The sequence below is a fragment of the Eumetopias jubatus genome, unplaced genomic scaffold (assembly GCF_037043125.1).
Source record: "Eumetopias jubatus isolate StellerSeaLion01/CBP00866 unplaced genomic scaffold, mEumJub1_p1.0 scaffold_15, whole genome shotgun sequence".
Lineage (NCBI taxonomy): Eukaryota > Metazoa > Chordata > Mammalia > Carnivora > Otariidae > Eumetopias > Eumetopias jubatus.
Window position 1 is genome coordinate 28,969,311 of NW_028274821.1, and position 22,758 is coordinate 28,992,068.

Here is a 22,758-nt window from a genome sequence, read left to right on the forward strand (position 1 = left end):
CTGCCTGGGGGACATTAAACTATAAAAGTTGGAGACTGAAGGCTGTGTAGTGCAGTGTTCAGTGGGGGTGATGCCTCCTGGCTCTCATATCCTGGGATATCCTGTGCTCGCTGGAGCGCTCTCAAGCCAGAGGGCTACAGGTAAAAAGGACATGGGGGAAGTTCAGAGAAGAACCACAGGACCAAAGAAAGGCTGCAGAATCAAACCAACTCAGAAAAGCCAACGGAACTGGAATTTCTCTATAGGGACAAGACCTAAAGAAAATTAATAAGGACCCCAAAAGCAAGGAAATAACTCAGTTACTGTTATTTTGTCCCTGAGAAAGGACTAGGGAAAATTAAATTATACCGTATACATTTAAGTTAGAAATAGAGATGTACCTGATACTAAGGGTAATGTTTGGAATGGGCTGCCAGGGACTTCTAAAAGCCTTTGTTCATTTTGAATTTTACTGTAGCTATTTTTATGTAAGGTGCATTCTTATTTCTCACCTTACTATGCAACTCTTTTGAATGGTGAGGTCAAAGTAGTAATTTTCCTAAAAACAAAAAACCTCTTGTGCTTGCTCACTCTTTTGTATCTATCTTCTTCCCTTCCTTTTTTCCTGTCAAACACTGTAAACTTCCAGACCAGCTGGGTTCAATTTGTGCCACTTAGCTTACAGGTTCACAGCTCCTGGTGACTGCAGTACCATGCGCAGCTGCCTGGGAGGCCCCAGAACGTGAAGGCGGACAAGAGCCTGTGGAGTAAGGGAGAAGGCTGATGGGGACCTAAAAGGAACAATGGGACAGAGGAAGAAGGCAACTGATTCAATCAGGATTCCCTAACACAGCCTCCAATATGAAAGAGAATGGAAACAGGAAGTTCCAACCGAATTAAAAAAAAACAGAAGGTGTCTGGGAGGTGGGCGTTGTGTCAACTCAGCCAACCTCAAGAGCTCCCCCCTTTCCAAGTCTCAGCTCAAGTGGGGAGGTGAACACTCTCTCCTGCCCACTTTTCCTAGCCCCCAACTAAAGATCTGACCGTTCAGCATCTCTGAACTAATTTTCTCCACCGGTACAATAGGAAGAAAATCTCTGTGCCCTATGTTCCCCAGGTTACAAAAGCTAATGAGAAAACATGTTAGAAACCACTGAGGTTCTCGTAAAACAGATGCCCAGGGAGCACGGCACCTCCTGTAGTTTTTGGCTTGTTTTTTCAGGGTGCATTGGTCTTTATTCCCACTCTTAAAAAATGCACATAAATTCCACAGAATTGCCTCCCACGAAGGGAAAACACCCCTACCGGTCAGGTTCTGGGAACTGCCTGTGAGTCCTGCCATCTGACCCTGGTTTAGGTAATGAAGCCAGTCCATTTGGCCCACTGAGCCCCCAAATTCCCAGGCCTGAGAGGTCCCAAGTACAAGGAAGGGCAGGCGAGTCACCACATGGAGGGAGGGTTCAAGGCTAGAAGGCTTACACCAAAAGAAAACTTACAGAATTCTTAGTTGTTTTTATTGTTTTAACCTTTCTTCCAGGATTTTGTTTTATACCTCCTCTCATTTGTAAGGTCTTCATTTTTTTAAACTTACTTTTCATGTGGAAATAAGAAATAGTTTTAAAACAGTGTGCCTTAGTATTAGTTCTCGTGAGTGTGCACTATAAGGTGCACTGATCCAGTAAATCTCACACCTCTCCCCGTTTTCAAGACATGCTCCAACTATGCAGAAAAGCCCCCTAAGCTGGGTATTTCTATAACAAAATGCAGACATATGATTATTTTAAAAGGTGCCAACTGCTCTCGTTTACATTTCCCCTTGCTTTGACAAAAAGAGAGGATACCCAGCATCCTCTTTAAGGACTTTTCTCCTCATCAAAGCCCAGCACGTACCAGCAATGAATCTTTCAAAAAGCATTCGATCCTTCTCAGGAAATTTCTCTGACTGGAGATTAGCTTATCAAAAAGATGCAGTGTTGCTTTTTCAAGGCTGGGAAGGTGCCGAAGCCAGAGGCAGACTACAGCTGATATGGGGAGAGAAATCTTCTTCCTTTCAGCAAGAATAAACAAAATTTTAAACAGAAATGGGTTACTAAGAAAATAAGATTGAGACAGATCAAAATGCAGTAATGAGTCCAGTTTGTGACTCTTCTTTTCATCATGGTCATAGAGCAGTTATTTACAGTAATCAATGAATATTTACCAAGTGTCCGTTTGCAAAATAATGTGAATCTGCTTCCAATTCAACTCAAGATATCAGAGAAATGCCCAAAGAAACGCCTTCCAAAAGGAAAAACAAGTAGTAGTGACGGAAGTGTTAGTGATGGAAAGATTAGTGATAAAGAGTAAGATGGAAAAAGGCCTTGACTGATACTGTCCCGAATTTAAAAAGTTATATTTGAAAGTACATCGTAAGGATTTAAAGTATGTAATCAGACCAGAGCCACCACCTACTAACTCAATGGCCTTGGGAAAGTTACTTAAACTCTAAACCTCAATATACTCATCTGTAGAGTGGGCCTATCTCCCTCACCGTGCTCTGAGAAGGATCAAATGTAGTAATACATGTGCAGAGATTAGCACAATGCTTGACATCTAGTGGATATTCAGTGGCTGTATTTGTGAATCTGTCGCTTGAAAGTTAAAAAATATTTTCCTTTAGTAATCATTTCAAAAATGGTGGTAATGGCCTGGTAGATCCATAGCTGATCCCTACCATGGTGCTCTATGGGCCCCAAATAGTTTGTGAAGCTATGTTTCCACAGGAGAATGTATGTGGAGGTTCCTCCTGAGTCAGGTCAGTGAGTCAGGGGTTCTCCCTCCTCTCCTGGGAGGGAGCATGAAGGGACACCTAATTCTGAGCCACTGGTGGCTCCTCCCTGTGAACACTGGGCCTGTTTTGGCCTGCGGAGACTTCTCTTTCTCCTTTCAGCCCAGCTTTTCCAAGACCTCCCTCCTTTCACCTGTGGTATCACAGACATCAGAGTACTTGCCAGGTTCTGCCAAAGATGTTTACTGCCTTTACTAAGAAAAACAAAAGCTGAGGGCACAAAGGCTCCCTCTTAGCCACAAACCCCTTCAGGGCTTTCCCTTCACCACGGCTTCTGGGCCACTTCTCTGCAGGAGCTGGTGTGAAGCCCAGAGCATGGGTGCAGGGGCAGGAAATGAATAGGCAGAGTCACAGTGCAATTTCTCATAATTTCTCTTTTTTCTTCTCCCTCAGCGTACCTCCTTGTAGACCTCTGTCCTGGATTAACTCTGGGGCAAGGCCAGACAAAGCTGAAGAGTCGGAAGGACTCACAGAAGCAGGCAGAGTACAGGACAAAGAGCAGGACGGAGGCCCCCCTCTGACCCTCCTTCTCATCTCACGTTCTCACCCTGAACTTCAACTCTTCTGGGAAGTCTTGCAGGACCCCCTTCCCTCACCTCCCCACACCTGGCAAAGAAGAACTGCCACGGTGCCCCCCCTCTTGCATCACCTGGCCCATCTGGGGGCCACGCTATGGATGTCCTCTCTTATGCCACTGGTGCTTTGGGCTGCAAGCCCCATGCCCCCTCCCCTATCATCCTGGATGGCAAGGAGCTGGTGGGCATCCATGCAAGGAAGAGGAGCACTTCCTGTAAGGCATTCAAAGTGCCAGGTGCAGGCCAAACAAGTGGGAACAAAACAGACCTAGTCTGTACCCCTACCACTTGGGATCCAGTGGGAGGTACACATACACATACTAGATTAAGAAAAAGGCAATGAAGGAAAAGGGCAGGCTGAGGTAAAAGAGAGTAACAGAAGGGGCCTGATTGAGACTGGGTGGTCAAGATGGCCTCTCCAGCTGAGTTGAGATTAGCTAGGTGAAGAGTAGCCAGAAGGGCACTTCAGCCGAGGGAATGGCAGCCATGATGGTCCTGAGACAGGGAAGAGCAAGGTCAGAAGGAGTGAGAAGCCCCAGAGAGTGAAGGTAAGGTGGCCTGTAAGGCTCTGGGATTCTATTCAGTGATTATTCTGGTCCAAAGGACATTATACAGAGGAGTGCCAGGATGCGGTTTGCAGTCAAAGGTCAGTCCGGCTGCAGCAGGGAGAACGGAGTGTGGGCCTAGAATGGGTGTGGGGAGCTCAGGAGCCCAGGGGGGCTGGTGCTGGCGTGTCCCGGGTAGCAGTGGAGGAGTGTACGGTACTGGCACATACTTCAGCAGTAACATCAAGAGGAAGTGGCGATGAATTTGATGAGAGGCGGTGAAGGTGAGGTAGGAATCAAGGCTGCTCAGGTTTCTTGAGCAACTGAGCTGGATGGAAAGATGGAAAAATAAGATCTGTGAAGGATTTACTAAGAGCTCAGTTTGGGTGTATGAATTTAGAATGTCTGAGGCGCACTCAAAAAGAGGGATAAAATAGGTCCTTGAATATCCAAGTTGGAAGCTCTGGGGAGAGGCCTGGGCTAAAGATCTCCATTAAGGAACCATCAGCCAGCATGGAGTGGCATGAGAGTGCAGAACTCCAAGGGAGAGAGGTCTGCGTGGGGAGAGAAGAGGGCCCAGGTCTGTGCCCTGAGCAGTGCCAACAGGCAGACGAAGATGAGAGTTGCAGATGGAGGAGGCAGGAGACACACAAGCAGGGAACAACGTCACCAAGGAAGAAGGAAGGCCCGGCTCTGACCAGCACTGCTGAGACTGAGGACATGGGGAGAGAACCACACGCATTACACTGGGCAGGCCCTTTGTGACCTCCCCAAGGACATGGTTTTGATAGAGTGACAGAAGCCCAGGGCAGTCAATGAGGAGAGGAGGTGGAAGTGCGGCCATTACTGCAGACAGGTCTTCAGAGGGACAGCTGTGACGGGAGCAACAGCAGAAGGCAGCACAGGGTTGGTGGTGTGCAGAACAGTATGGCTGACTGGTGAGTCAGATGCAGAGGAGAGAGGCTGAAGCACTGGTAGCCACCATTTATTAATCGCTTACCTGAAACCATGCTAAGCATTTTACTTGTATTTTAATCCTACAAAACGGGTAGCATAATGACCCTTATTTTATAGACAAGGCATCTGAGGTCAGAGAGGGACCAAGGACTCACAGCTATGACTGAACCCGGGAGGTCTGATGCTGGAGCTAGTTGTATGCCTCAAGTCATCTATTAGCTTCTCCACTTGTAGACTGGAGAGTGGAGGGTGCTGCTCAGAAGAGGGGCCCCAGCCCAGGGGAGTGAGCAGATGGCCTTCCTAGGTAAGCAAGATGCCTGGACCCTGTGTCCATTCCCTTCAGTGTTTGCAGAAGTCTTTTCAAAGTCTAGGCTGTCAGCCAGTTTTAGTCACATTAACAGACCCTTGGGAGAGGTTTCCATCCAACTTTCTACAGGAGAACTTCCCTGGACAGGGGCGAGGGTATGTGTAGCTCCTGTCATGAACCAGAAAGCCCCCAAGAGGCAGGGACGCTCTGAGGTGCAGAGGGAACTTGGCTGCTCAGTGGCTCCTCCCTTCCCAAACAGCAGGGACATCTTTTGACCTGCATTCACATCTTTTTTTTTTTTTCAGGATCCATATGAAATAACTATGTATGTCATTAGAGAAGTTTCTCACTTCAGGGAGAGTTCTTCATGCAACACCATTCCCAGGGTCTCTGAGCAGCCATCTGCAGTAAGTGTGATTTTTACCTAATGGTCACAGTGGCTGAGTGATGCCTGGCAGCACAAAGGTAAGAGCTGTTGAGAATGAGCAGTAGATAAACATGAACAAATATAAAAAGGAAGCTAGTGTAAAATGGTAGATCCATCAAGTATCTGAAATAAAAAATACTGCTTAAAAATTTACATAAGATCTGCAAAATTATATACTCAAGTCAGTAAGTACATAATATTTTTGTTCTAGTCTCAGAAACAGTTCAAAAAATGTGTATGTTGGGTGCCTCAGTGGCTCAGTCGATTAGTGGCTGCCTTTGGCTCAGGTCATGATCCCAGGAGTCCTGGGATCGAGCCCCACATCGGCCTCCTTGCTTAGCAGGGAGCCTGCTTCTCCCTCTGCCTGCTGCTCCCCCTGCTTGTGCTTGCTCTCCCCCTTCCCCATGTCAAATAAATAAGTAAAATCTTTAAAAAAAATAAAAAATAAAAAATGTGTATGTTAACAATTATCTTATTACCCTTTATTCAGAGTATACTCATTTATTTGCTGTGATTATATTTATGAACCCATGTTAAACAATCTATTTTGTCCTAAAACATCAAAAATTTAACTCTTGATAATCAATACTGGTGATGAAGAAATCACCAAAACAATATGATCTTCATATACTTGCATAACAGAATTTGACTAGACCAACACATATTATGTAAAATGTTCTAAAAGTGTACCAGGTTGGTTTTGAAATAAAAAAGGCAAATTACATTATATGTCAATTACATCTCAATAAAACCGGGGGCTGGGGGGAGGCAAATTATGAAAGAAGAACACAAATGGCCAATAAAGATATGCAGATTTTCAACCTTATTAATAGTAAAGAAAGGTGCACTAACACAGCTATCATTTTCCTCCTCACACATCAGCAAATGTTTACGACAACATCCAATGCTGAAGTAGGTACAGGGGACATATGTTCTCAGAGGTGAGATGGAACGGCTTTGCTCTTCTGTTTATGCATACACGTAACCTAACGAATTATAAAACAGACATCATCCTGGCTTCATAACCATACGTTTGTGAATCTGCCTGGCAGAAATAAAAGCATCAGTTGGAGGATATTCACTGCAGCAATATTATAAAAACAAAATTAAAAACTTGAATGCATCTATTGGCAAGTAGCTGAATAAATTAAGGTCCATTCATATCAGGGAATATGTTCCTATTTTATAAAAATGAGCTGGATCTATATCCCTTAAGGGCTAGCCAAAATATATTGGTTAGAACACAAGTTCCAGAGTCATGTGTATGGTATGATGCTGTTTTTGTTTTTTGTTTTTAAAACTACTTAAAAAAAGAGAAAAAACTGTTTTATATAGATTTCTATGTTTACAAGAATATAAGGTATGGTTATCAGAAGTACTAGAGGGTGATAATGAGAGGATAATTAACATTTTCTGTATATACTTCTGTATTGTATTGTTTGACCAGATAAAATGAATATATTATTTCTGTGGAAATTTAAAGAGCCAATAAAGTCACAGAAGATAAAAATGTTTTAAAGGACAGTGAAAATTTTCATACTACCCTACTGAACATGTGTTAGTCACAGAAACACTAAGGTGGTCCTTTTTCTACTCTGACCATACTTACTCCCATCTATCTAGCCTAGATACCGATCAAAACTTGGTGTAATACATTAAAAGTTTCTTATTTAAAATAGGAGGAATAGGCTTCCAGTCGGTGCTTTCATGTAGAGCAACTAAGTCTTTTTTTTTTTTTTTGAAGATTTATTTATTTGAGAGAGAGAACGTGTGACTGGGGGGCAGGGGCAGAGGGAGAGAATCTTTAAGCAGACTCTCCGTCAGTTGGAGAGCCTGACATGTGGCTCGAATCCCACGACTCATGAGATCATGACCTGAGCTGAAACCTAGAGTTGGACACCCAACCCACTGAGCCACCCAGGCACCCCAAACATCTGAGTCCTAGTAACAATTTCTGACACAAAGCAGGAGAAGCCTGACAGGACACTGCCGTGTCCAACATCTCCTGCTATTAGTCTGCTAGATAAGTGCCTTCTTGGCATTTAGAAAACTGTACTTTGTTTCTCCAAAATACTGAGGCTGTTGTTTGTCCCATCTTTTCCAAAAAGAGGCAGTATATAAAGAAATTGGTTCAGGTGCTTAATAAATAATTTTGGCTCCAACTGTTTTTTGATAGCTACAATAGAAACAGAATGTGGAATTCAATTCTTTGCAAGAACAGTTCCTAATGAAGGCAGTGCCTGTCAGTAGGGAATGTCAGAGAGGCGAAGGGAAGGAAGAAGCTTCCTCACTCAAGACAAACACAGGCAGTAGTCCACCTTTCCAAACCAGAAAGAGATCAGGGCTGTTTGGGTTGCCAGAGAAGCCCACAAAAATCAGGATCAGCTTTTCTGGAGAACTACTTAATTCCAAGGAATTGGAAAGAACACTCTCTATTATATCCCAAAGGTGTATTTCCATGAAAACTTGATCTAAGAAGTATAACAAATTTGAGGACTGTGCCATTGCCACTTACATGTTCAGAGAAATCACTTTTCAAAACAAAGAGCAGCAACACCAAGCAAAGGAAATGTCCAAACCCAAACATACTGGAATGTCTATTACAAATCAGAATCAGCAGGTTTTTATTTGAAAAGTAAACTTTTTCAATGCCTAATTTTCTGACTAAGGTTTAAAAAAAAAAAAAGAGGATCTCAGGAAGTCTCAATAAATGGATAAATAGAGTTTTAGTTACTACTACTCATCTTTGCTACCGTTCTGTCTTTGGTATTACACTAACCTTTCTTTGTTTATGGACATTCACCTATATCATTTGACAGTACTTAAAGCCTGATTTTTCTTATCTGAGCTGAAAAACCACAGAACCAGTAGCTGGCAAAAGGTCAGCCTTTCTTGTACTTTATTTTCTTTTCCTGGTAAGCACCTTTGGAGGCTGTATTAGTTCTTTCAGCAACAGGATTTAAAAAAAATTTTTTTTTAATAGGGAATTTTACACACACACACACACACACACACACACACTATAGTTCAGCAAAAGGAATTTAGCTTAATTTGGTCTTAGCTCAGTGACATTTCCATTAGAAGAAAAAGATATAAGCTTGAGAAAACCTAATAAAACATTATAAAAAATGATATAATTACTAAAGTCAACAATAATAATACCAACATGTGAACAGTTACTGAACGTCTACTCTGGGTGCGAGGCACCATGCTAAACATATTACAGGCATGAGCCCCACTTAAATACATTTCAGTATGCCTTACGTCTGTTACCCCACCACAGTTATAAAAAGGCGACAGTCCCCTTTGAACTCTCAAAGTTTGGGTCAAGATTATGAACTGTACGGTCATCTTATTTAACATTCACAGTCATACCGTGAGGCCAGTTGGTTGGTCAGTCCTGCATCCATTCATTCTTCCTTTCATTTGTTCAACTGACTCATCCATTCTAGTATGTAGAGAAAACTCTCCACCCGGTCATCAAACTCTTCAATATTTCTGTAGATTTACCTTAGAGGGCATGTCATACTGAATTATTTATACTCCACAGACCCCCAGAAGGATTTCAAGCAGTCCTCCCAGAAAGGCTATATGCAGCCTGCAGCCTGCGTGACTGCGAGGGCAACTGCAGGAAGAGACCTGGGAAGTTAGGTTTGACATTTAGGCCAAGAAATTAAAGATTTCCTCTAGGTTATCTAAACTGCAGAGAGGGGCAAGAATCTGCTGTTTAAAAGAAGACAGGCAGACCATTTCTGAAAGTACATGACTGTATTTGGAAGCCAAGGCCACAGACACCCGGCCAATAGTAAAACATTAAATTCCACTGGTGTATTGTGGCAGGCAAAGAGCTGGAAGTCTAAACACAGGGCAGGGCGCACTGGTCAAAGAAAGTATGTGGTTTCCAAATGACCACACAGCACATTTGGGGAACCGCTCAAGGGGCTGGGGGGAGAACAGTGTTGGGTGTGGGGGTGGTAATTTGCACCGACTGACTGAATCAGCCTCCCCATGTCAACATGTGGCTAGGATGCTCCGTCCATGGGAAAGTGTCCATGGAAAGGTGCCAGCCCTTACGCCACTGCTCAGCGAACTTGCTGAGCTGAAGCCATAGGAATTGGACAAGCTGAAGGCCACCCAGCATTTCTGGACTGTCTGTCCCCAATGGATTAGCAGACATAATTTTCCAAACCAAATAAATTTTATTAGTTGCTGAGGGAGAACATGCTATCAGAAGTAAAATAAACAGCAAAGGAGTTCAGGCCTACCCATGAAGCCACTGTCCTCAGCTTTCTGTCTGAGCACTGTGGGTGGAGCAAAAGTAGCTATTTTCTTTTTTTTTTTTTTTTTAAGATTTTATTTATTTATTTGACAGAGAGATAGAGAGAGAGAGCACAAGTAGGCAGAGTGGCAGGCAGAGGGAGAGGGAGAAGCAGGCTCTCCGCTGAGCAGGGAGCCGGATGTGGGGCTCGATCCCAGGACCCCAGGATCATGACCTGAGCCGAAGGCAGCCGCTTAACCGACTGAACCACCCAGGCTCCCCAAAAGTAGCTATTTTCTGAGCATGTCTCCTCCTCACTAGTAATTTCTAAAACAGTTTTGAGAGGTTTCACAGGGGATGCCAAGGGGCATTCTCCTCCCATTTCCCTTTAATTCAAGTCTTGCAGAAAAAGGCTGGAAGCACAGGTTGCTAAGACCCTATAACTTGATGAAATGTATTACTAAATAAATCAGAAACAGAGCTGCAATGGTGAAAGGCAAAGAACATTTTACTCAAAAGTAAATACTTTGAAAAATTGCTTTGGAGGATGAGAAATGAAAGCTGTAGGGTAAGCCACTAGAACCTGAAGGATATACTCAGGAAAATGATGTGAAGCACATTTATCACATTATACAAACCAAAGACAACTGATCAGACTCCTCAGGAAATTCTGACTTACTGGGTAAATTGTGACAGAGGTTTACAGTAAGTAGAAAAAGACTGTATTTTTTAACCATGAGAACTGTTTGAACTTCTTTCAACATCAAATAATTTAACCTTCTATTTCTTTTTCTAAATATTACCTTAACAAATTCCTGTATTATAACACTTCATGTAAAATGAAATTAAAACTTACATTCTTACATTAATTTTTAAGAGTTATATATGAAAAACAGCAAATACTCTACTGGTAATTACTTCCTCTGAACTGAAAGAAAAATGGTGATTTTGAGATGCTCATTCTCCAAATGCAATGATATAATAAAAATCAATTTAAAGATGGGGAGAAGATATGCTTGTTAGAGAAAAAAAATCCAACCCCCCCGCAAAATACAATAAAACCTTAGAAGTAAAAAATATTAAAACTTATATATGTGGAAAACATGTAAAACATTCCTTTAAGATCAAAAAGTAAACCTGAACAAATGGAAAGACATAAGTGTTCTTGGACAGGTGGACAGAAAGCCTTCATGAAGAAAAGATGCCAATTCTTTCTCAGTTAACCTATATATTTCACATGAGCCTCCCCCAAACAACATTAACTATCTTTCCTGAAGCTAGACACAATGGTTTCAAAGTTTAGAAGATAAAACAAAAAACAAAACAAAAAAACAACAAAAAAGATAAAACAAGCAAGAATTGCCAGAAAAACCCTGAAAAGGAAGAGAAATGAGGGAGAACTAGCTTTATTTTATAATAGGTGTATAAGAAAGGCTCCACCATTAAAACAAAGTGGTACTGGTGTGTGAATATACAACAGGCCAAAAACAAAACAAACAAACAAAAAAACCCAGAACAGAAAATAACAAAATACGCCTAAATTATGCATATAGCAATTGAATGCATGATTAAGAAGGCAAGGGGTTTGCACCCTTTATCACATTTGAGATGGGAGAATGCTTTGTAACCTGAGAGTGTGGTAAAGCAACCATATTACTGCAACAAATACTTTGCAAAACCAAAACAAAAAGAAACTGGGAACCTACAGACTGAAAGAGACTTTTGAACCTATCAGCCAAATGCAACGTGTAGACTTTGGACTCTGACTCCAGAAGAACCAACTGTAAAAAAAAAATTTTTGAGACAATCAAGAGAATTTACTGTCTGACTAAATACATGATGGTGCTAAGGAATTAGTATCAATTTTCTTAAATATAATAATGCTATTGTAATTATATGTATTTTCAAATACACCATATAGAGACTTGAAATTTCCTGTTGCATATGAAAGGAACTTGGAAGTCACCACTCTTAACAAGTACAAAGCAGAACAGACTCAAAAATCAACGACTTTTCTTGTATCCTTAAGATAGACAGAGGACAAACCTTGGCCCCTAAAACTGAAAAACAGATAAGCAAATAGAAATCGTGACTTACTGGAGTAGAGATCCACAAGTAGAAACTGCCCTAGGAACCAGTGCCAGGTAGGAAAACGGGCACTGTAATTAGTGAAGGGCTGGAGGCTCAGTGTGGACAACTTGGAGAGTTAGAAAGTCCAGTGAGATCCAGTCATGGAAGGCTCCCACAATATTAGGAAATTTGCCAGGAGCTTAACCAGGTTATCTTAGTAAACGCTGGGAGTAAATCTACTTCTACTTTAGGTTTTGAATACAATAGAGCTCTCCATTCTTGACAAGGTCTGCCCTCAAGGAAAACTAGTTAACCAGAGCCTAACCTCCTGTGGTATTATCAGAGCCTAAAAGACCTGTGGGAAGGCAAATAACCAATTCCAGCCAGCTCAGGTCATTTGTCCTCTAAGTAAGGGGAAAAAAAAAACTTGAGAAACTTGTGTGAAGTTCAGAGTTCAGAGACAAAAGCTCACTAAAAGACTGAGACATAATTATAAGACCAAAGAACAGGGGCGGAGCAAGATGACGGAGGAGTAGGAGACCTAGATTTCGTCTGGTCTCAGGAATTCAGCTGAATAGGGATCAAACCATTCTGAACACCTACGAACTCAACAGGAGATCGAAGAGGAGAGTAGCAACAACTCTCTGAACAGAGAAGCAACCACTTACTGGAAGGTAGGACGTGCGGAGAAGTGAATCCAGGGCGATATTCGGAGGATAGACAGCGGGGGAGGGGCGTCCGTCGGCCTCTTCTGGCAAGTGATAGAGCCGCGGAGCACAAAATCGGAACTTTTAGAAGTCGGCTCCGCTGAGGGACGTTGCTCCAGTGGCTAAGTGGGGGGAGGGGGGGGTGGGGGGGGTGGGGGGGGTGGGGGGGTGGAATCCTCGCGGGACAGTGTGGTCTCAGAACCTTCGGGGTCACAGAAAGACCGGGGGTGCCTGAGTGCGGCAGAGCTCCCAGGTATCAGAGCGGGGAAGCCGGCTGCAGACACGGAGCCGAGGCGCGGCCTCTCAGCTCGGGGTGGCCATAAACTGTGATCCGCGGCCCAGTCGGGCCACTGCTCCTCCAGCAGGGACCCAACAAGCGGCAGAGCTGGGGAGACTCCCCTTCCTTCCCGGGAGGAGCGGCGCGGGAACGCACCGCAGGGATCTGCTGGGTTTGGAGACTCCACACGGGGTCGGGTGCCAGAGATAGAAACGCTCGGTCACAGGCCGGGTGAGCACGCACTGCGGCCGGAGACTGGGGAGACGGGAGTGACTGCTTTTCTCTGGGGGTGCACTGAGGCGCGGGGCCCTGAGTTCTCAGCTCCTCCGGGTGGAGATTGGGAGGCCACCATTTTCGCCCTGGTCCTCCAAAGCTGTACCGAGAGCTTGCAGGGAACAAAAGCTCCTGAGAGCAAACCCGAGCAGCTTCCTTAGCCCGGACCGACAAGGGCGGGGCAATTCAGCCTCCGGCAAAGACATTTGGAAACCACAGCAACAGGCCCCTCCCCCAGAAGATCAGCATGAACAGCCAGCAAGCCAAGACCAAGTTTACCGATCAAGGAGAACAGGAGAACCCCAGTGCTAGGGGAATACTGCACATAGAATTCATGGCTTTTTTTTACCATGATTCATTAGTTCATCAAAGTTAATTTTTAACTGTTTTTTTTAATTTTTCTTTTTCCCCTTTTCAACCAACATCTTATCAATCCCTTTAAAAAAAAAAAAAACATTTTTTGGGGGCGCCTGGGTGGCTCAGTTGGTTAAGCAACTGCCTTCGGTTCAGGTCATGATCCTGGAGTCCCGGGATCGAGTCCCACATCGGGCTCCCTGCTTGGCAGGGAGTCTGCTTCTCCCTCTGAACCTCTTCCCTCTCATGCTCTCTATCTCTCATTCTCTCTCTCTCAAATAAATAAATAAAATCTTTAAAAAAAAAAACATTTTTTATTTTTCATTTTTAGAGTCATATTTTATCCCTTCATAGTAGTTACCCTTATTTTTGGCATATATATATATAAGTTGTTCTCTCTTTAAAATTTTGAGATACAGTTTCTTCTAACAGATCAAAATATACCCTAAATCACTAGTGTATGGCTTTGTTCTAGTCTCCTGCCTGATCACATTCTCTCCCTTTTTCCTTTTTTTTTTCTTAAATCTTCTTCTTTCTTTTTTCAAACAACTTATCTTATCAAGTCCTTTTATAAAATCTTTTATAATTTTCATCTTTACATTCATCTTCCATCCCTTCATTGTATCAACCCTTATTTTGTACATATATGTCTTACTTCCTTTAAAATTTTAGGAGGCACTTTTTTCTAACAGACCAAAATACACCCCAAATCTAGTGTGTGGCACTAATCTATGCACTAGCCTGATCATATTGGATCATATTCTGCTTTTTTTGTATTGTTCTGTTTTTGTTTTTATCTTTTTTTTTTCTTTTTTCTCTTTCTTTTTTCTTTCTTTCCCTTTCTTTTCCCCTGGTTTCGGGTCTTTTCGGATTTGTATACAGTATATTTGCTGGAGACGTTGTAAACCTGTTAGCATTTTGTTCTCTCATTCATCTATTCTCCTCTGGACAAAATGACAAGACGAAAAAAATCACCTCAGCAAAAAGAACAAGAGGTAGTACCGTCAGCCAGGGACCTACTCAATACGGACATTAGTACGATGTCGGACCTAGAGTTCAGAATCATGACTTTAAAGATACTAGCTGGGCTTGAAAAAAGCGTGGAAGTTATTAGAGAAACCCTTTCTGGAGAAATAAAAGAACTAAAATCTAACCAAGTCGAAATTAAAAAGGCTATTGATGAGGTGCAATCAAAAATGGGGGCACTAAATGCTAGGATAAATGAGGCAGAAGAGAGAATCAGCGATATAGAAGACCAAATGATGGAAAATAAAGAGGCTGAGAAAAAGAGAGATAAACAACTACAGGATCACGAGGGCAGAATTTGAGAGATAAGTGATACGATAAGACGAAACAACATTAGAATGATTGGGATCCCAGAAGAAGAAGAGAGAGAGAGAGAGGGGCAGAAGGTATATTGGAGCAAATAATAGCAGAGAACTTCCCTAATGTGAGGAAGGAAACAGGCATCAAAATCCAGGAGGCAGAGAGAACCCCTCTCAAAATCAATAAGAATAGGTCAACACCCCAACATCTAATAGTAAAACCTATGAGTCTCAGAGACAAAGAGAAAATCCTGAAAGCAGCTCGGGAGAAGAGATACGTAACCTACAATGGTAGAAACATTAGATTGGCAACAGACCTATCCACAGAGACCTGGCAGGCCAGAAAGGACTGGCAAGATATCTTCAGAGCACTAAACGAGAAAAATATGCAGCCAAGAATACTATATCCAGCTAGGCTGTCATTGAAAATAGAAGGAGAGATAAAAAGCTTCCAGAACAAACAAAAACTGAAGGAACTTGCAAACACGAAACCAGCCCTCCAAGAAATATTGAGAGGGGTCCTCTAAGCAAACAGAGAGCCTAAAAGCAGCAAAGATCAGAAAGGAACACAGAGAACATACAGTAACAGTCACCTTACAGGCAATACAATGGCACTAAATTCATACCTTTCAATAGTTACCCTGAATGTAAATGGGCTCAATGCCCCAATCAAAAGACACAGGCTATCAGATAGGATTAAAAAACAAGACCCATCAATATGTTGTCTGCAAGAGACTCATTTTAGACCCAAAGACACCCCAGATTGAAAGTGAGGGGGTGGAAAACCATTTACCATGCTAATGGACACCAAAAGAAAGCTGGGGTGGCAATCCTTATATCAGACAAACTAGATTTTAAAACAAAGACTGTAATAAGAGATGAGGAAGGACACTATATCCTACTGAAAGGGTCTACCCAACAAGAAGATCTAACAATTGTAAATATCTATGCCCCGAACATGGGAGCAGCCAATTATATAAGGCAATTAATAACAAAAGCGAAGAAACACATTGACAACAATACAATAATAGTGGGGGACTTTAACACCCCCCTGACTGAAATGGACAGACCATCTAAGCAAAAGATCAACAAGGAAATAAAGACTTTAAATGACACACTGGACCAAATGGACTTCACAGACATATTCAGAACATTCCATCCCAAAGCAACGGAATACACATTCTTCTCTAGTGCCCATGGAACATTCCCCAGAATTGATCACATCCTAGGTCACAAATCAGGTCTCAACCGGTACCAAAAGATTGGGATTATTCCCTGCATATTTTCAGACCACAATGCTTTGAAACTAGAACTCAATCACAAGAGGAAAGTCGGAAAGAACTCAAATACATGGAGGCTAAAGAGCATCCTACTAAAGAATGAATGGGTCAACCAGGAAATTAAAGAAGAATTAAAAAAATTCATGGAAACCAATGAAAATGAAAACACAACTGTTCAAAATCTTTGGGATACAGCAAAGGCAGTCCTGAGAGGAAAGTATATAGCAATACAAGCCTTTCTCAAGAAACAAGAAAGGTCTCAAATACACAACCTAACCCTACACCTAAAGGAGCTGGAGAAAGAACAGCAAATAAAGCCTAAACCCAGCAGGAGAAGAGAAATAATAAAGATCAGAGCAGAAATCAATGAACTAGAAACCAAAAGAACAGTAGAACAGATCAACGAAACTAGGAGCTGGTTCTTTGAAAGAATTAACAAGATGGATAAACCCCTGGCCAGACTGATCAAAAAGAAAAGAGAAATGACCCAAATCCACAAAATCATGAATGAAAGAGGAGAGATCACAACCAACACCAAAGAAATACAAACAATTATAAGAACATATTATGAGCAACTCTATGCCAGCAAATTAGATAACCTGGAAGAAATGGGTGCATTCCTAGAGATGTATCAACTACCAAAATTGAACCAGGAAGAAATAGAAAACCTGAACAGACCTATAACCACTAAGGAAATTGAAGCAGTCATCAAAAATCTCCCAACAAACAAAAGCCCAGGGCCAGATGGCTTCCCAGGGGAATTCTATCAGACATTTCAAGAAGAATTAATACCTATTCTCCTGAAACTGTTCCAAAAAATAGAAATGGAAGGACAACTTCCGAACTCATTTTATGAGACCACCATTACCTTGATCCTAAAACCAGACAAAGACCCCATCAAAAAGGAGAATTACAGACCAATATCCTTGATGAACATGGATGCAAAAATTCTCACCAAAATACTAGCCAGTAGGATCCAACAGTACATTAAAAGGATTATTCACCACGACCAAGTGGGATTTATCCCTGGGCTGCAAGGCTGGTTCAACATCCGCAAATCAATCAACATGATACAATACATTAACAAAAGAAAGAACAAGAATGATATGATCCTCTCAATAGATGCAGAAAAAGCATTTCACAAAGTACAGCATCCTTTCTTGATTAAAACTCTTCAGAGTATAGAGATAGAGGGTACATACCTCAATATCATAAAAGCCATCTATGAAAAACCTACAGTGAATATCATTCCCAATGGGGAAAGGCTGAGAGCTTTTCCCCTAAGGTCAGGAACGCGGCAGGGATGTCCACTCTCACCACTGCTATTCAACATAGTATTAGAAGTCCTAGCCACAGCAATCAGACAACAAAAAGAAATCAAAGGCATCCACATCGGCAAAGAGGAAGTCAAACTCTCACTCTTTGCAGATGATATGATACTGTATGTGGAAAACCCAAAAGACTCCACCCCAAAACTGCTAGAACTCATACAGGAATTCAGTAAAGTGGCAGGCTATAAAATCAATGCACAGAAATCAGTGGCATTCCTATACACCAACAACAAGACAGAAGAGAGACAAATCAAGGAGTCGATCCCATTTACAATTGCACCCAAAACCATAAGATACCTAGGAATAAATTTAACCAAAGAGGCAAAGGATCTGTACTCAGAAAACTATAAAATACTCAGGAAAGAAATTGAAGAAGACAGAAAGAAATGGAAAAACGTTCCATGCTCATGGATTGGGAGAACCAACATTGTGAAGATGTCAATGCTACCTAGAGCAATCTACACATTCAATGCAATCCCCATCAAAATACCATCCACTTTTTTCAAAGAAATGGAACAAATAATCCTAAAATTTGTATGGAACCAGAAGAGACCCCCGAATAGCCAGAGGAATATTGAAAAAGAAAAGCAAAGCTGGCGGCATCACAATTCCGGACTTCCAGCTCTATTACAAAGCTGTCTTCATCAAGACAGTATGGTACTGGCACAAAAACAGACACCTAGATCAATGGAACAGAATCGAGAGCCCAGAAATGGACCCTCAACTCTATGGTCAACTTATCTTTGACAAAGCAGGAAAGAATGTCCAATGGCAAAAAGACAGTCTCTTCAACAAATGGTGTTGGGAAAATTGGACGGCCACATGCAGAAGAATGAAACTGGACCATTTCCTTACACCACACGCAAAAATAGACTCCAAATGGTTGAAAGACCTAAACGTGAGACAGGAGTCCATCAAAATCCTAAAGGAGAACACAGGCAGCAACCTCTTCGACCTCAGCCGCAGCAACTTCTTCCTAGAAACATCGCCAAAGGTTCGGGAAGCCAGGGCAAAAATGAACTATTGGGATTTCATCAAGATAAAAAGCTTTTGCACAGCAAAAGAAACAGTCCACAAAACCAAAAGACAACCGACAGAATGGGAGAAAATATTTGCAAATGACATATCAGATAAAGGGCTAGTATCCAAAATCTATAAAGAACTTACCAAACTCAACACCCAAAGAACAAATAATCCAATCAAGAAATGGGCAGAAGACATGAACAGACATTTTTCCAAAGAAGACATCCAAATGGCCAACAGGCACATGAAAAAGTGCTCAACGTCGCTTGGTATCAGGGAAATCCAAATCAAAACCTCGATGAGATACCACCTCACACCCGTCAGAATGGCTAAAATTAACAAGTCAGGGAACGACAGATGTTGGCGGGGATATGGAAAAAGGGGAACCCTCCTACACTGTTGGTGGGAATGCAAGCTGGTGCAACCACTCTGGAAAACAGTATAGAGGTTCCTCAAACAGTTGAAATTAGAGCTACCATATGATCCAGCAATTGCACTACTGGGTATTTACCACAAAGATACAAATGTAGGGACCCGAAGGGGTACGTGCACCCCAATGTTTATAGCAGCAATGTCCACAATAGCCAAACTGTGGAAAGAGCCAAGATGTCCATCGACAGATGAGTGGATAAAGAAGAGGTGGTATATATACACAATGGAATATTATGCAGCCATCAAAAGGAATGAGATCTTGCCATTTGCAATGACGTGGATGGAACTGGAGAGTGTTATGCTGAGTGAAATAAGTCAATCAGAGAAAGACATGTATCATATGACCTCACTGATATGAGGAAATCTTAATCTCAGGAAACAAACTGAGTGTTGCTGGAGTGGTTGGGGGTGGGAGGGATGGGGTGGCTGGGTGATAGACATTGGGGAGGGTATGTCTACGGTGAGCGCTGTGAATTGTGCAAGACTGCTGAATCACAGATCTGTACTTCTGAAACAAATAATGCAACATATTTTAAGAAAAAAGAAAAAGAAGAAGATAGCAGGAGAGGAAGAATGAAGGGGAGTAAGTCAGAGGGGGAGACGAACCATGAGAGATGATGGACTCTGAAAAACAAACTGAGGGTTCTAGACGGGAGGAGGGTAGGGGGATGGGTTAGCCTGGTGATGGGTATTAAAGAGGGCACATTCTGCATAGAGCACTGGGTGTTATGAACAAACAATGAATCATGGAACACTACATCAAAAACTAATGATGTAATATATGGTGATTAACATAATAAAAAAATTAAAAAAAAATAAGACCATAGAACATTTCCCCTCCTCTCATACCTCACCACCAAACTAAAAAAGCCTATTTATAGTAGTTCTTTTTACCCAGTACATCATATCTAGCTATCAAGAAAACAATGACAAGGCATATCAAAATGAAAAACACCCCACAATTTTAAGAGACAGAGCAATAATCAGAACCAGACACGCAGAGATGTTAGAATTATCAGACTTGGAATTAAAAACAACTATGATTAATATGCTAAGAGCATTAATAGATGGTGTGTAAGAACAGATGGGCACTGTAAGCAGAGTTGGGAATCTTAAAAAAACAAAAAGAAATACTAGAGATCAAAACCACTATAACAGAAATGAAGAATGCCTTTGGTGGACCACAGACTGGCTGAGGAAAGAATGTGTGAGCTAGAGGATATATCCATGGGAATCTTGAAAACCTAAAAGCAAAAGACTGAAAAAATAGAACAGAATGTCTAAGGAATGTGGGACAACTAAAAAAGATGTAACATATGTGTAATGGGTGTACTAGAAGGAGAAGAGGGAGAGAGAAATAAAATTTTTTTTTAAAACAATGACTAAGAATTTTCCCAAATTAATGTCAGACACCAAATCACAATTCCAGGAAGCCCAGAGAACACCAAGTGGGATAAATGACAAAAGACTGCACCTAAGCGTATCATTTTGAAATTACAAAAAAAATCAAAGATAAGGAAAAAATCCTGAAAAAAGCCAGAGGGAAAATACATCATTTTTTAAAAAATATTGATTTATATTGAGAGAGAGAGAGAAAGAAGGAGAGGGCAAGTGCGGGGAGGGGCAGAGGGAGTCTTCAAGCAGACTCCCCACTGAGTGTAGAGCCCCATGCTGGGTTTGATCTCATGACCCTTAGATCATGAACCTCAGGTCAACCAAGAGTAGGACACTTAACTGACTGTGCCACCCAGACACCTGTACATCTTAACTATAGAGAAAAGAGACAGGATTATATCCAACTTCTCAGAAACCATGCAGGCAGGAAGAGTGGAGTGAAATATTTAAAGCGTTGAGAGAAAAAGAAATACACCTTCTGAAATTCTGTACCCTGTGAAATTATTCTTCCAAAGTGAAAGAGAAACAAACGCTTTTTCAGACAAACAAAAATCGAGGAGTTTTGTTGCCAGTAGACCTAACCTGTAAATAAAAATAATTAAATGGAAGTTCTTTAGAAAGAAGAAAAACAGCATAGGTCAGATACTCAGACCTACAAAAAGAACATCAAAGAAAAAATAATGAAGGCAAAATAAAAACTTTTATTTTTCCTATTCTTAACTGATATAAAAGAAAATAGACTGTTCAAATAATAATAAATAGGAACAATGTACCCAATTACATATGTTTATGTGTGTATATATGCTTAGGGTGCTTCATATAAGAGAGACAGAAAAAAGGAATTAGGATTATTTTGTTATTTAAAGATACTCATAGGAGCCCCTGGGTTGCTCAGTCAGTTGAGCATCCAACTCTTGGTTTCGGCTGGGGCTGTGATCTCGGGGTCATGGGATCCAGCCCCAAGTTGGGCTCCATGCTCAGCATGGAGTCTGCTTGTCCCTCTCCCTCCCCCAACTTGCACACTCTCTCTCAAATAAATAAATAAAATCTTAAAAAAAAAGAAGGTACTCACTACCTGTGAAGAGGTACATATAATGTTATGTGAAAGTGGATTTGGATTAGCTATAAATGTATATTGCATACTCTAGGTTAATTACTAAAAAAGGTAAAAAAAGAAAGTGTAATGAATATGCTAAGAAAGAAGATGAGATAGAATGATATCATGTTAAATGTGCAATTAAAACCACAAAAGGCAGAGAAAGAGTGGAAGACAAAAAGAGGAACAAATACCAAGGGCAACAAATATAAAACAGTAAGGAATACAATAGATATTAATACAATTATGTTAATAATCACTTTGAACCTCAATGGTCTAAATGTACCAATTAAAAGATAGAGACTAACAGAGTAGATCAAAAAATAAGACCAACTATATTTTGTCTACAAAAAAACAACTTTAAGTATAAAGAAACATACAGATCAAAACTAATGGATGGAGAAAAATATACCATGCTAACATGAATTAAAAGAAAGCAGGAGTAGCTATATTAATTTCAGACACAGTAGGCTTCAAATCTAGCAGTTATCAGGAATAAAGAAATTCATTACATATTGATAAAGGTGTAAATTCTCCAAGAAGACATAACAATCTTTAACTTGTATGTGCCTAATAATAAAGTGTAAAATTATATGAGGAAAAAGTAACAGAACTGCAAAGTAGATGAATCCACTATCACAGCTGAAGAGTTCAACATCCCTCTATCAGAAATAGACTGATCCAGCAGGTAGAAAATCTATAAGGACATAAGTCAACAACACCATCAATCAACTGTATATATTGCCATTTGTAGTATACTTCATCTAAACACAGCAAAATATGCGTTCTTCTTAAGTTCACATGGAACTTCACTAAGATAGACCACATTCTGGGCTATAAAACACACCTTCATGAGGTGCCTGGGTGGCTCAGTCAGGTAAGCATCCGACTCTTGATTTCAGCTCAGGTCCATGATCTCAGGGTTGTGAGATGGAGCCCTGCAGCTCTGCACTCAGCATGGAGCCTGCTTGGGATTCTCTCTCTCCCTCTCCCTATGTCCCTCCCCTCCCTGCTCATGCTCTCTCTCTAAAAAACAACCCCCCCAAACCTAAATAAACACACCCTCACAAATTTAAATGAATAGAAATCATACAATGTCTGCTTTCAGATCACAATTCAATTATTTTTTTTTAAAGATTTTTTAAAATTTATTTATCTGACAGAGAGATATAGTGAGAGAGGGAACACAAGCAGGGGGAGTGGGAGAGGGAGAAGCAGGCTTCCTGCGGAGCAGGGAGCCCAATGTGGGGCTTGATCCCAGGACCCTGGGATCATGACCTGAGCCAAAGGCAGACGCTTAATGACTGAGCCACCCAGGCG

General features: G+C 41.5%; 1 protein-coding gene across 11 annotated transcripts in view; it reads right to left on the reverse strand.

The window, feature by feature from the left end:
• The window catches only part of FANCC (FA complementation group C), a 299,252-nt gene that overhangs the window by 42,580 nt on the left and 233,914 nt on the right, over positions 1–22,758 (reverse strand). For all 11 annotated transcript variants that reach the window (XM_028122318.2, XM_028122310.2, XM_028122311.2 and 8 more), the window contains one exon: positions 1,870–2,026. In XM_028122318.2, the coding sequence (XP_027978119.1) occupies positions 1,870–2,026 (157 nt within the window). The remainder of the gene's footprint in view (positions 1–1,869; positions 2,027–22,758) is intronic.